At 43.5% G+C, this 14,077-nt stretch overlaps 1 protein-coding gene across 1 annotated transcript in view; it reads right to left on the minus strand.

Annotated features, from left to right (window-relative positions):
- Positions 1-14,077, minus strand: part of SSR1 (signal sequence receptor subunit 1) — a 149,854-nt gene that overhangs the window by 114,235 nt on the left and 21,542 nt on the right. Inside the window, exon 2 of the mRNA XM_078688066.1 lies at positions 765-883. Coding sequence (XP_078544192.1) covers positions 765-883 — 119 coding nt within the window. The remainder of the gene's footprint in view (positions 1-764; positions 884-14,077) is intronic.

Genomic DNA, 14,077 nt, shown 5'->3' on the forward strand with positions numbered 1-14,077 from the left:
GAATTCATCATCATATTCAAATTTCAGGGATCAGCGTGGAACAGAACCTTACATTTATTTCTAGGTACCTTGATAACCACAGAAAGGCATGTTCGCTTCTAATTACAATAAATCCAGAGTCAACTGCTAATGTCCTGGATCCAAAGTTGTGTTACAACTTCTTTTCATTCTTAATTAGCAGCTAAACTGTTGGTAGTCTTAAAACACCTGTGATATGTTCCATAGACAAAATTGCCATGAACAATTTGGACATAGGATTTTGATCACTATAATGAAATTATTCTACAAAGCAAAGATCCTGCCATGTGTTCTATAAGTATGGTTTGTCAAACTGTTGAAGATCGTAACTAAACAGTGCAGCCTTCACAACAAATTTGGATTTTGGTGTATGGATAAACAGATCATACGCATTACAACATGAAAATTCTGCTGCCCGGCTAGCGGGAGAAAAAAAGATGGAGAGAAACAGATTGCTTGCAACCACACTAACAGATCTATGGAACAGTTGTTTATTTTGGAGCAAAAGTATTAAATATTCAATGTTCAATGTTCCTTGCTGTAAGATTAAGCCATTAATATGAATGGTATCAGTATATATTACAAAGAGTCCAACTAATGTGATATGGGATGTATTTTTCTCGATTTGTAGTAGACTAGTGAAAAAGACTAGGCTAACCCTGTTCCCAATGGTCTTATGAACTACTAAAAAGAAAAAAGTAAAGGTTGATCCATGGCACATTTAATTAAATTAAAATCTATTTTACCAAGTCTGTAGAATCATCTTCTTCCACTTCAGCTTCATCATCCTCATCTTCAACAACAGAATCTTCAACTGCTTCTTCGTCCTCTGTAGCATCTTGTGCTGCAACTAAGAAACTTGGACCTAGAGTTAAAAACAAAACAATAATAAATACATACATTATAGTCTCACTACTTCAATATACTAATATTTACTAATTATTTGGAGAGCAATGCATAGAAAGCTTAATTGTGTTAGGGGTGTGGCGATTTTGTGTTTACGGACGTAAACGAGTGAGATAGATGGTATTCTTTAGCAATTTTTTTATTTTTTTTTAAAAAGCATATTGCAGTACTTCTTGTAATCAAATGAAAATAAGAAAAGGATGGATAGCTTGTGAGAAGGGAATGCTGACAGAGCATTTGGATAAGGACTGTGGCCAGTACAAACTAGAAACATGGTACGCCATGCAGTGTGCCCTGTAGCCATGCCTCCATTATCACCTCACAGTTACATCCACCCACACTGCGTGTAAACACAGAGGACCTTCAGTTCCAGATTTCTGTACTCTCAACTGCCAGAAACTCCTTGGGAAATGTGAATGGAAAATGCAACTTTCCAACATACAAGTAATGTTGCCCAGATTCAGCACAAAGATACCCAACATCAGAATATGAATGTTTAATCTATAAACAGCAAAGATTGGTCAATGAGTTTCAAAGCCAAAAGTCATCAGGAGCACGTTTTATTTTGTTGACTGTATATAGACAACTTAACACACGTGAAGCCCAAGGTACAGAGTAAACAACCCTTAAGAATTGCAACACAAAACCATTTTGGGCATGTTCTGGGCAAAATACATCTTGATGGTTACTTTCAATTACCGGTGAAGGCAATTCAAATATTTCTAGTCACCTCATGTGGTTTATTGAGTAGTTCTCTGGGGAAGCCAGGGGTTGCAGTGTAGAGTCTTGTGCAGGTGTTGTCATTTATCATTGGTGTCTGAAGGTCACAATAATGGAGTACTACACTCTGGATAGCTAAGAGACCCCCTTTAGGCACATGGGTCTCTTGGAGAAGTGTGTGTGTGGGGGGGGGGGTGGAAGAAGAGTCTTCAAGGGTGACTGCAGGAAGGCTAGAAAATAAAATACAGTAAACATCCATACCCGGTTACTGCTTTACTTTAGAAAAAAAGACAAGCCTCTTTTAGAAAGCTTACTGTCAAGATATACACACAAAAAAACCTAGAGATTCTATCACCTGCAGGGAATTGAGATACAGCCTCAAATGTTTTATAGCTCTGTATCGCTATGTGCTACTTAGTCTGGGGTTGATAGGACATGAGTAAAAGCATCACAGACATGAAACGGTCAGCAACGACGCAGGCTCACCAGTATCAAGAGGCACTTTTATATTCTCTTCTGGGTGGTTGATACAAGTTCTTCCATTTCTTTCCCGCTAATTATAGCAAGGGAACTAGGGAAGCTTTCCCTTAAAATTGATGGCGTAGATACCGAGCTGATTACAATGTGCATGGAGGCGAGCCTGTTATAATTTGGAGTGTTGCATAAATTCAAGAAAAGATAAGCATGATTTTAGCGATTTAAATTGGTGTACTTTAACAGGGACGCTCAACATCCTCTGATTCTGGGCAAATCACTTTATCTCCCCGTGCCTAACAAAAATTAATGTATCCGCCTGTAACAAAACTAGTGCTCATGTAAAGCGCTCCGATACCTGCGGGTCTAGTTCGCGCTACATCAAGATCTGCAAAAAATATATATATTTCATGGAGGTGTAGAAGTTACACATTTGGGGCAGAACTATAACTGAAGAATTTAAGTCTGTATTTTGTGAAAGAAGCTCATTGAGTCGTTACTGGCGCAAGAACAGCGTTTTTTAAAGTAGAAAAACCGCAAAATTGAATTTTTAAAAATTGTTCTATGAAGCTTGTAAATTGAATTTTAAAATAGTTACCTGCTACTTAAATTGCACTGTTGCACGAACTGCTGACTTGCACTGTGTGAGAATCGAGGGGGAACTTTTTGCCAGCATAGTTTGGCCGCCATCTTGCAAGTCAGCGCTCTAGTCGCTGAGCTCACCAGGGCTATATTAAGCCCCAAAGGCAAGCCAGTCTGCACCAGTTCGCGCCCATCCGGGACCAGGGGCCAGAACCCCTGTCTGTTTCCCATTAGGAAAATTCCAGTGTAGCACAAACCAACTTTAACATCTGAACTCAACCCCAGATCCCGCTTGTCTTCACTCCATCGCCCCTGACTGTTGGAACTATAGATGTAAGCATTGTTCTTATAATCTTCAGGACCCTAGTCCTACCAACTCATATTTAGCTGTACCATACCAAGTTTAAGCTATTTTTAATTAATTGTGGTTCCCTACCAATACATGCTGAGGCAGTATCCCTGCTCCTTATGGAGGAAAGCCCGGATGCCCGGTTCCTTACGGAAACCTGGCTAAATACAGCCGCTGACCCGGACATAGTTCAAGCTCTTCCTCCCGGTTACATAATACAGAGGCTAGATCGAACTAATGGCAAAGGGGGTGGAATTGCCATCATTTTAAAGAATCACCTCATTTGTAGAAAACTGCGAAAACCTTCATTTCTAAATAGGATTCACACCTACGTTAACTCTCTCAGGGATCCTGATCCATCGCCCCCCAGGATCTATAGGCCAATTCTGCAACTCACTTACAGACACGGTCTCCAAACTAGCAAGTTACACTGCTAACTTTACCCATCTTGGACTTTTTAATATTCATTTTGACGATGTAACCTCTAAAAAAGCAACCGAATTGATTTCAGATCTAGCCACCTTACAGCTTACTCAAAAAGTACTGTCAGCAGCACACCTAAAAGGACACCTCCTAGACCATATTTTTTCAGGTCTGAAGAAGCTATCCTGCCAAGCCCCAATACCTATTCCTAGGTCGGATCACTTCATCATCCCCTTCTCCTGGTCTCCTACCCAAGCCACTCCCCCAACCCGACTAGTACAAACTAAGTCCCGATGCTGGTCAAAACTCACACTAGACACTTGTATTTCAACTTGGCGAGATCTAGGCCCGCTCCTGACTGATCCGATAGTGGCCAATGAGAAATTTGGCAACTGGATTAATAACTCACTGGATTCAGTCCTTCCCAAAACAATAAATCAAGCTGCATAAAGGACCTAATAAAGCGGCTTGGTACACTATAAAGCTCCGAGAACTGAAACAAATTTGTAAAAAGACAGAGGCTGGAGAAGGAATTTTTCGCCAGACAAGAAGCAGGAATAATGCCATAAAAATTTCTAAAACTGAAATCAGAAACACCCAAGCTCTCTATTATGAGAAGATCATAACCTCTTCTGCTAACTCCTCTCGTGAAACTGTCCAAACTGTCAAGAAATTAATGAATGTTCCCTCTCTCCCCGACCCCCCTGCTATCTCAGATCTACGCTGCAATGAAATGGTGGAATTTTTTCACAACAAAATTAAGAATATCAATGGATCCTTCTCTTCCACTGAAGACCCATATCTCATCTATTATAATAAGCCCTATACAGAGGACAAGGAAACGTGCCTAGAAGCCTTTCCTACAATGGTCTATAATTGTCAGTTAGCGACTGCCAGCCGAGTAAAAAGCGGATCACCTAGTGACCCTGCCCCACTTAGGATTCTCAAACAAGTAACAGAGACAGTTGACCCGGTCATTCTAGACTTGGTTAATTCTTTCATTTTATCTGTAGTAGTCCCCACTTCCTGGAAAAAAGCTATGGTCAGGGCTCTTTTGAAGAAATCTACCTTAGACCCTGACTGCTAGGCCAACTATCGTCAGATTTCCCTCCTCCCGTGAATCAGCAAAATCCTAGAGAAATATGTAAATATTACACTCTCTGCCTATCACCTACAATGGAGGTGAGTGGAAACCCAACCATCTCCCCCACCCAACCCAAACAGGATTCGGTCCAGGTCACGGCACAGAGACAGCTCTCTTAGCTGTCTTGGAAGAATCGAGAAAAATTCTCGATTCAGGAGGATCATCTGCCGTGATCCTTTTGGATCTGAGCGCAGCCTTCGATACGGTGAATCACTGTATCTTGATTGACCGTCTCAGAAGTTTGGGAGTGTCTGGAATAGCCTTAACTTGGCTGAGGTAATTCCTGGAGGGGCGATCCTTCCAGGTTTTTGAGGGTGAAACCACTTCTAAGCCTTGGACCCTTTTATGTGGAGTTCCACAAGGCTCTTCTTTAAGCCCAGCGCTTTTTAATGCCTACATGGCCCGACTGGCAGAGATCATACAGCCCTATGGAATGAACATCGTAACATACGCTGATGATACTCAACTAGTAGTTTAACGTTACTATCCTGATCCATCCACATCCCGCCTCTGTACTGGTCTCGAAGAAGTGGCTAAATGGATTAACTATTCCTATTGGAAGCTGAACGGAGATAAGATAGAGCTCATGCTCCTTGGTAACACGTCACTATTTAGACCAATTGAGATGTGGCCGGCTGCAATGGGACCATCACCCATTCCCAAATCAAATATAAAGAGTTTGGGGTTCTGGCTGGACTCAGACCTTATTCTTAAAGTCCAAACCAGAAAGGTAGTCGCCGCCTGCTTAGAATGCTACGTAAAGTACTTCCTCTACGTCCATTTCAAACCAGGAAACTTGCAGTCCAAGCGCTTATTCTATCTCGCTTGGACTTCAACAATGAACTGTACCTGGGTGCCCCAGAGGCAGTACTTTCTAAACTCCAAATGATTCAGAACTGTGCGGCAAGAACCCTTATGGGAATTCCCTACCGACAGTCAGCCAAACCTGCCATAAAAGCTCTACACTGGCTGCCCATTTGGGAGAGAGTCCATTTTAAAGCTCTTTGTATCACTCACAAATTGCTTGGAGGGAATGGACCTAAGATTATCTCCCCTCTAGTCAAACCCTATCAAGCCAATAGGCCTTTACAATCGGATGAACTGCACCTGGCCTTTGTACAAAGGATCAAAAGAGCCAGAAGCAGAGGTCGGCTTTTCTCCTATAACACTGCCAAGCTCTGGAATTCTCTTCCCCTTCATCTGCGGAAAGAAACCAACCATCTGGCCTTTCGTAAGCTGCTGAAAACCTGGCTCTTTCCCAGATAAGTTTCAGAAGCTTCCTTTACTTTCTAGCGCTGGGATGCCCATGGGTAGCCATGCGCTCTATAAATGCCACTTCTATTCTATTTTAAGTTTGGCTTGCAAAGAAAGAATATATAAAGTTTTACGCACTGTAATAAAGGTTTAACCTTTTTTTTCCCTCACTGAATTTCAACAGGTTTTTTTTTTTTAAATAAAAATCTTTTGGGGAATCTGAGTTTAGAGTCATTGAGTGGAGTGTAATTAAGTGGAGCGTGGTACAGAAGAGTGGAGGAGAGTGTTGAAGTGTGATGAGTGGAATGTGGTACAGTGGAGTGACATACAGGGGACTGGGGCACAGAGCGGATGGGCACAGAGCGGAGTTGTGGAGTCGATTGACATACAGATTATTTGCGTAGGTGGAGTTTGTTAGAGTGGAACAGCATAGAGAGGAGTGGCGTACATCGCAGTGAGATACAGTGAAGTTGTATACAGTACAACAACTCCGACTGGAAAAGCAGAGTGGCGTAGACTGGAGCAGCACAAAGGGGACTAGCGTAGAGTAGTACTGCGAGTTCAGTTGTGTAAAGTGGAATAGCGTAGATGAGTAGGAGAGTAGAGTGGCATACACTGAAGTGGCATAGGAATAGCAGAGTGGAGTGCTGGTCCTGGAGTTCTGCAAAGTGGAGTTGTGTAGAGTGGATTGGAGTACAGTATAGAGGTGTACACAGCAGTGGTGTGGCATACAGATTAGTAGCTTAGAGTGGAATAGCAAAGAGGAGTGTAGGCTGGTACAGTGGAATATTGTAGAGTGTACTGGCGAATGGTGTTGTAGCATACAGTGGAGGGGTGTAGACTAGAGTGTCATACAATTGAGTAGCATACATTGGATTAGCGTACAAAGGAATGGTGTACAGTGCAGAGGCGCATACCAGAGTGTGAGTAGAGTGGCATGCAGTGTCGCAGAGTGGACCATCATAAAGTGGATGAGTTACTCTGTAGTGGTGTACGTTGGAAGAGTGGAATGCCATACAGAGGAACAGCGTACAATGGAGGTGAGTGGAAAGGCATAGGGAGAAATGAGGTACAGTGTTGTGATGCATAGTAGATTAGCTACTTCTGTAGTTGGGTAGACTGTAGTGGCGTACAGTTGAGTAGCACAGAGTGTAGTGGTGTAGAGTAAAATACCTGGGAGTGTTACTGGCGTACCATGGAGTGGCATATAGTGGAATAGCGTAGAGTGGCATAGAAAGGCGTGTCATACAGTGGAATAGAGTATAGTAAAGTGGATTGGCGTAGAGTGGCATAGAGTAGTGTCGCAGAATTGAGTTAAGTACAGTGTAATAGCATAAAGTGGATTGTCAGACAGTAGAACGGTGTATAGCGGAGCGGCGTACAAAGGAATAGTGTACAGTGCAGTGTACACTGAAATAGGGTACAGTGGAGTGGCATAGTTGAATAGCGTAGAGTGCAGTGTCACAGAATAGTCGAGTACAGTGGAGTGGCATAGTTGAATAGCGTAGAGTGCAGTGTCACAGAATAGTAGAGTACAGTGGAATAGTGTAGAGTTGAACAGCGTACAATGTATTGGCATACACTGGAGTGTCATAAAATGGAGTGGAGTGTAATACTGTACAGTGTAATGGAGTAGAATGGGGTGAAGTAGAGTGGTGTACAGTGGATTAGCGTACAGTGGAGTGACAGTTTCAATTACCACACTCCACTCTCCACCACTACAGATGCAGTGTGAAAGTTTAATGGATGTAATGTGGCAGAAAAATATTTGGTGGAAACCGTAATTTCGGGTAGTATGTCTGAATAGTTAAAGTAATTTTAAGTTTTAAACTATCTCTAAAATATAGTGTGCTGCAGTATATTGCAGTAAGTTCTTGGTATAATGCAGTACATTCGCATGATAAGGGAGTATGTGATTGGCTAAGGCAGCCACATCTTTTTCAGCATATTTTGTTTGCATTTCGCTGCGTTCTGGGTTAGGGTCTTAGATCTAGGTAAGTAGTAGATTGTATTGCTGTTCCCTACCTATTACTACTTCATTGAAGTGTTAATAGGTAAAGAAGTCAAGAAATATATTTATAATATTTCTATTTATTTTGATAGCAGTTTAGGAAGAACTGCGTATTTTAAAAGAACAAAATTTAAGTAGCGCTGAAATTTGTAGGTAATACCATGGTACTACTTTGTTAACTTTTTACTAATGATTTATACAAGTTAAAAATAAAAAACATATGGCAGTACACTATATTTGTAAAATATAAGGGGCCTACAGCACAATTTGTCATGCGTTTTTTACCACAGTACTTCCAAGGCAGTAGTTTGGTACTCTAACAAAAATACGTTTTCCCTACCCATTGCCACTAAAGTGGCAATAGGTAGGGGATAAATATCAAATGCAATACTTAGAAAGAACAAAACGCAGAACAAAGGCAAAGTGTACTTAAAACCAACATGGCTGCACTTAACTTTTGTGAAGACAGTCACTAGCCAATTATATAATGACACGTCATGGGTAGGTGCGGTCCTTCTGCAAAATTTTGTGAAAAAACAGCTGCCACAGATATCACTAATTAAAATGCATAACCACTTTAAAAGCCAGGCTTACCCGTAGTATCCAAAAGAATCATCTGTGCACCAGAAGGTCTAAACCTGCAAAATATGATGTAAATCCGTTCAGCCATTTTCGAGCGACGCTTGATATAAAAGTCTATGGAAAAATGAGTTTTTGGACCCAGTCTTAACTTTGCACCTTCTTAACTAATTACCTTGAAACTCTGCATTATCCGCCAATGTAGAAGGAAGAATAGGTCTTCAAATGTTTATTGAGATAGGGTGCAATGTTATTAATGATTAACAAAAAGGAATTTCCATTTCTGGTAACCCCAACTATAAAGCGGCGATAGGGCCGTAGTCCCTTAGTGAGTGCCTAACTAGGGCGCACACACTAATCATGGCACAGACCAGCGTCTGGATTGGCATAGGGGAGCCTGTGACATGCCGGCAGTTGAGGAGCAGAGGCCATAAGAGTGCTAACGCTGCAGATGGCATTTTAAGAAAATTATTTTCCCCTCACTACCACCGCGCTGCCCTCCCCCACTGCACTGCCTCCCCGGCCCATTAATTTAATGCCCCAGCAGCTGCCACTGCCTAGAGCACCAAGAATGAGGAATTACCACTCGGTACAGAGACACAGATGCAGCACTGCCTAGAGGACTTAAAATTTGGCAATTTCCAACGTGACCAGAGTAGCGGCTAGCAGCACTGTCTGTAAGACTTGGAATGAGGAATTACCACAGGAAGCAGAGTGGCAGCACTGTCTCCAGGACTTCGAATGAGGAATTACTAATAGCACAGTGGTGATGTCACACGCCAAAGTTCAGGGAGGAGCGTCCACCCCGACCCAGAGCAAGCACCCCATGAGAGTTTGTTCTCGCCTCCCGCAACCAGTGACAAGAGGGAGGAGAGATAGACAAGCTGAGGTCCCAGGCCCACCGCTGGGCGATGTGGCTGAGAATTTTAACACATGGGACATTCAAATCAGAAGCGTGTTCAAATAAACCATATTAGATTTTAAAGAATGCCCATGGCTGTGCCGCCACAGAGGGTAGATCACGACTGCTACCCCTCCATACAGTCTGATTGGAATTGTTTGCCTGTCACTTAACCTGAACCGATAAGCCAACAATTAAAAATTCAATCTTCGACTAAAAGTCTGACAAAGTCTTTCCCCAGTCCTGTGCTCTTGGAACATCAATGGTCTCACAGGAAATGCCCGTCCCAAATGTACTTGCCTTTCTAACAGGCCATGATCTCCTGGCCCTACAGGAAACATGGCCCCACTCAAAGCCTGCCTATAACCAGATGTATCAAATATTGGAAGCCAGCCGATAGAGATCACAATTTTGGACACCCGAAGGAGGGCTTCTCCATGTACATCTCATGTAGTCTAGAAAGCCAAGTTTAACTAATATTATCCCAAGAGAGTTGGTTACTAGTAATCAGCATCAAAACCTGGAGACCGCAGCATCCTCTCGATTCCTAATGTATATATTAACCCCTGCGCAAAAACAAAACTGACCGCTAAACCGGGTAATTTTTAATCCTTTGTGACTTGGCTGGAGATTTCCCTCAAGCGATTGCCTGATTTCTCGGAATTTCAACACCAACCTCTTCCAAGGAGTCCCGAGGACCTGGAAAGTTCTCCACCAGACCTTCTACATGACATCACAGATCAGATAAAACCAAGGGGCAAACTGCGCAGTGCGCAAGGCACATTTCTGGCTGTTACAGCTCCAAAACGTTGGATACACTGTGCTGAACAGCAGGTTCCCATAATATATTCCACCAAACTGGACCAAGACAAATGGTAATATGTGTTTTTACTTTGACTATGCCATCTATAACAGACATGTTTTCACACATAGAAAGCTACACAGTCTCATGGCCCATACATTGAGTGGCCAACGCCCTCAGATAACCACCATTGCCCTTAACCCATCAGATCATAAACCATCAAGGGAAACACATTATGGCGTCCACTCGGATAACCTAAAGCGTCTAAAATGGAACACTGCAGCCATCAGTACCATCGTGGAAGAGGGTGTGCAGCTTACCGCCCAAGAAAAGTCCAATACCAACCCTCCAATAGACTGGTTTAAACCTGGATACTCAACTACTTGATAAGTTCTGACAACCTGTTCACCAACATGTTCACCCAAAACAAAGCTGAGCTTATAAACAGGCCTTGGCATTAAAGAAAGTCCGTATTAAGGCCCTCAGAGATGTTTAGAGGAACCTAGAGGCTGCAGAGTTAATCACTGCTTATACAACAGCACAAACAAAACTACAGATGGGCATGTCACGCAGAGAAATGAAATTCTCTTCAGCATTTCTTGTGCACTCATGTGCAAGTAAACACCCAAATTCAAGAAAGTTTTGGGCTTTGGTGATTAGACAAACGAGTGGTAACCATGGCCTGGGTAGTGCAAACACCAGAGCCAGAATGGACCAGGTTTCTGACCAGTCACTTTCACACAAGCAAAGGAAAAGACCACCTATCGAATTATAGCACAACATATATATCAGTAACACTCCGGGAGCGTCTGCCCCAACCTCACAACCATCAGCTCAGTCTTAATGTAGAAATCCACCATGCACCAAAAAAGGCTGGTCAAAGTAGTATCAAAGGCAAGAGCAGATGAAGCTCCAGGTCCCAATGGTCTGCCACAGGCCCTCTTTAAATGTAACCCCTCATTCTGGGACAATCAGTTAACAAGTCTCTTTGATTATTGCTTACCGAGCTCCACCATACCCAATTCATGGCGTGGGGCAATAATTCACCCCATTTACAAAGGAGGCACTCGATCTAACCCCAGTAACTACAGGCTGATAGTATTACCCACTAACAAGGACAAGTATTTTGCCAGCCTTCTTTTGGAGGACCCACGACAGTGGGCGGAATTAAATGAGCTTGATCCCCAAAAAAAAAAATCAAACAGGGTTTGAAGCAAAGTCAGGTACACTCACCAATCTTTTAGCCCTTTGACCTGCAAGGCAAAAACCTTGCGGTCATTATTACATTGCTGTTTTGTGAACTTCAAGGCAGCATTTGACTGTGTTGAGGGAGGCCCTTTGGGCCAAGCTAATAAAATGGGGAATCCACCCTAAGCCTTTGTATCCAATAATCAAGTTGCACACCAATACCTGTATTGGAGTTAAGTTGGAGGACAGCTCACACCTATCTATGAAAATTCATACGTCACAGGGAGTCAAGCAGAGATGAGTGCTAGCTCCCCTGCTTTTTATACCTGATCTCCCTCAGGTACTGGACTCAGTTAATTGTCATCCACCTAAATTCGGCAGACTCTAGATTTGTAACCTCTTGTATGCAGGCAACATTGCCCCCTTCAGCCACACGAGGGTTGCAACATTTGCTTAATCAACTGTACACATATACAACCACTAATAAGCTAGAGGTTAACTTGAAGACACAAGCAGTCACATTCAGCAGAGAGAAAAAAGGCTTCATTGGGTGGCTGGATTTATAACATCCATCAGATTACAGTAGAACAATCATACAAGTACCATGGTATGCACATCGACGCAAAGGGCTCTTTTATTAAGCACCGAAGGAAATCGAAGCAAAACCCATGGCTCTCAAAGTCAGCTTATCCAAACTTTCAAAAACATGGTTAGGACCAAGGCTAGTCCCAAAGCTGGAAGTTATGTGAACTAAGATTTCCCCTACCTTCTCTTATGGCTCCAACATCCTTCTGGGCAAGTTCAGCAGTGCATTGAACCAACATACAATAAAGACTTATAAATGAGTGCTGCGGCTGCCAAAGACCTCGTCCGCCGCTCCGATCAGACTGGAACTTGGCCTCTTTGATCATCAAGCAGTAGGTGCTGGTGCTCTCCCCAATCTATGTCATAACTTGAGAAGGGCCAACGTACCTTGCCGCTGTCACTGCTGGGTCCCACGTCTTCTTTCCTGCTCACTTGTGCCGAATCCAGGTCGGAACAGAAAGCAGACAGCCAGGCTCCCACCCCTAGGCCAACGCTTCAATGCAGCATTGTGATTGGTCTGAATGCTGTGACACGGCGCTCAGCCAGGGGCTGGATGGTGGGCATGTTCTCCATGCAGGCTGTAATGCAGCCTGCATGGACCACAGAAGTACACACGACTACTTTGGGCAGCCCGAGAGGGGCCGACCAAACAGTCATTGTGCACAGGAGTGTTCCACCACTCCTCCCTTGCAGCTTCGCCCCGACCCCTCATGCACTGCCATAGGAGGAAAAGATAAAATGATAACATTCCGTTGTTTTATTTTTTCCCTTTCTTTGCTGCTCCTGGCAGTGGGAGCGACACACCTCCGCCTTTTGCATCTTTAGTCCTACCAGACAGTCAGCGCAACCCTAGCCAAACACAAGCACACATGGTCAGTTATTAATTCATACCATCCGGCCTCCACATATATTTTTTGTACATACTCCAATCATTTGTAGCCAAGATTCATGGCTCTCAGACTGGGCGAGTGGCTTTCTTTGAAAAACCTAGCCCGCTGGCGTAGTTTAACAGAAGAAACTAAATGCATGGGTTGTTTAAGAAGCGATAGCCTATAGGAATGGCACGTATGAGGGCATTTGCCAGGCTTTAGCAATAAGGTCACTATGGCCTCCCTCATGGTCGGGAAGAGGGAGCCGCTCTCTAGAGCTTCAGCATAGACCTCGATAAATCGAGGCACGACTATATCTTGGTAGGCTTTGTAAAAGTTTCTGGTAAAACAGTCAGACCCAGGGGCCCACCCACTTGCCAAATTCTTTATTGCCTACTTAATCTCTTCAGGATCTATTGGTGCTGCAAGGAACTCTCGCTGGCCATCTTCTAGCCATACCATGGCTATTTCTTGCAGATAGTCTCTAAGAGTCAGTCCACCAGGGGATCCAGAGTTTCATATAAACGTATGTAATCGGTTACCATTGCAGCAGATATATCAGCATTCGAAGTCAGCGAGTATCCCGTATCCACGTCTGAGTAATGTAATCCAATTGGTAGCGTGGGCGGAGCAAGTGTCCCTCGAGGTCTCTCACCCTCCCCATACAGAGCAGCTCTGGCATACTTACCAAGATATTTAAATTCTCTTACGGCTGAGTCAGTGAATTCTACCATTAGTGCTGAATGAGCACAGAAGTCTGTGGACGACGGCTCTATAAGGACTGCGTTGTCCATCTCTAAGTTTCTGTTCAATTTTGTCAAGTACAATCCGAATTGAGCGAAGCACACCAGCATGCTTAGAAATGCACACCCACCGGATAACCGCTTTAAAAAGGTGTCCCAGAGTGTTAGCCGCGACTCAACCATGCCATCATTTAAGTCAAAGTATTCCTGTATGGCTTCCCCCACCTCAGTCCGGAACACCGGATCTAAAAGAGCAGAGGCTGGGAAACGCCATAATGGGCATTGTGCGGGAAGCATGTTACTTGAGCTTGAGAAGGACCAGGGAGTGGTCCGAGATTGTGCGGTGTAAATACTCTATATTGCGAACATCTAACATTAGTTGTGGCGTGAGGTACCAATGATCTATACGGGACCAGGAGTTGTGCGGGGTGAATAAAAAGAATAATTGCGGCGTCCTGGGTGGTGTGAATGCCAAGGGTCGTATAACAGGGATTGCTGCAAAAGAGTCAAAAGGCCCAGAGTGAAATGC

The sequence above is a fragment of the Lissotriton helveticus genome, chromosome 4_1 (assembly GCF_964261635.1).
Source record: "Lissotriton helveticus chromosome 4_1, aLisHel1.1, whole genome shotgun sequence".
NCBI lineage: Eukaryota > Metazoa > Chordata > Amphibia > Caudata > Salamandridae > Lissotriton > Lissotriton helveticus.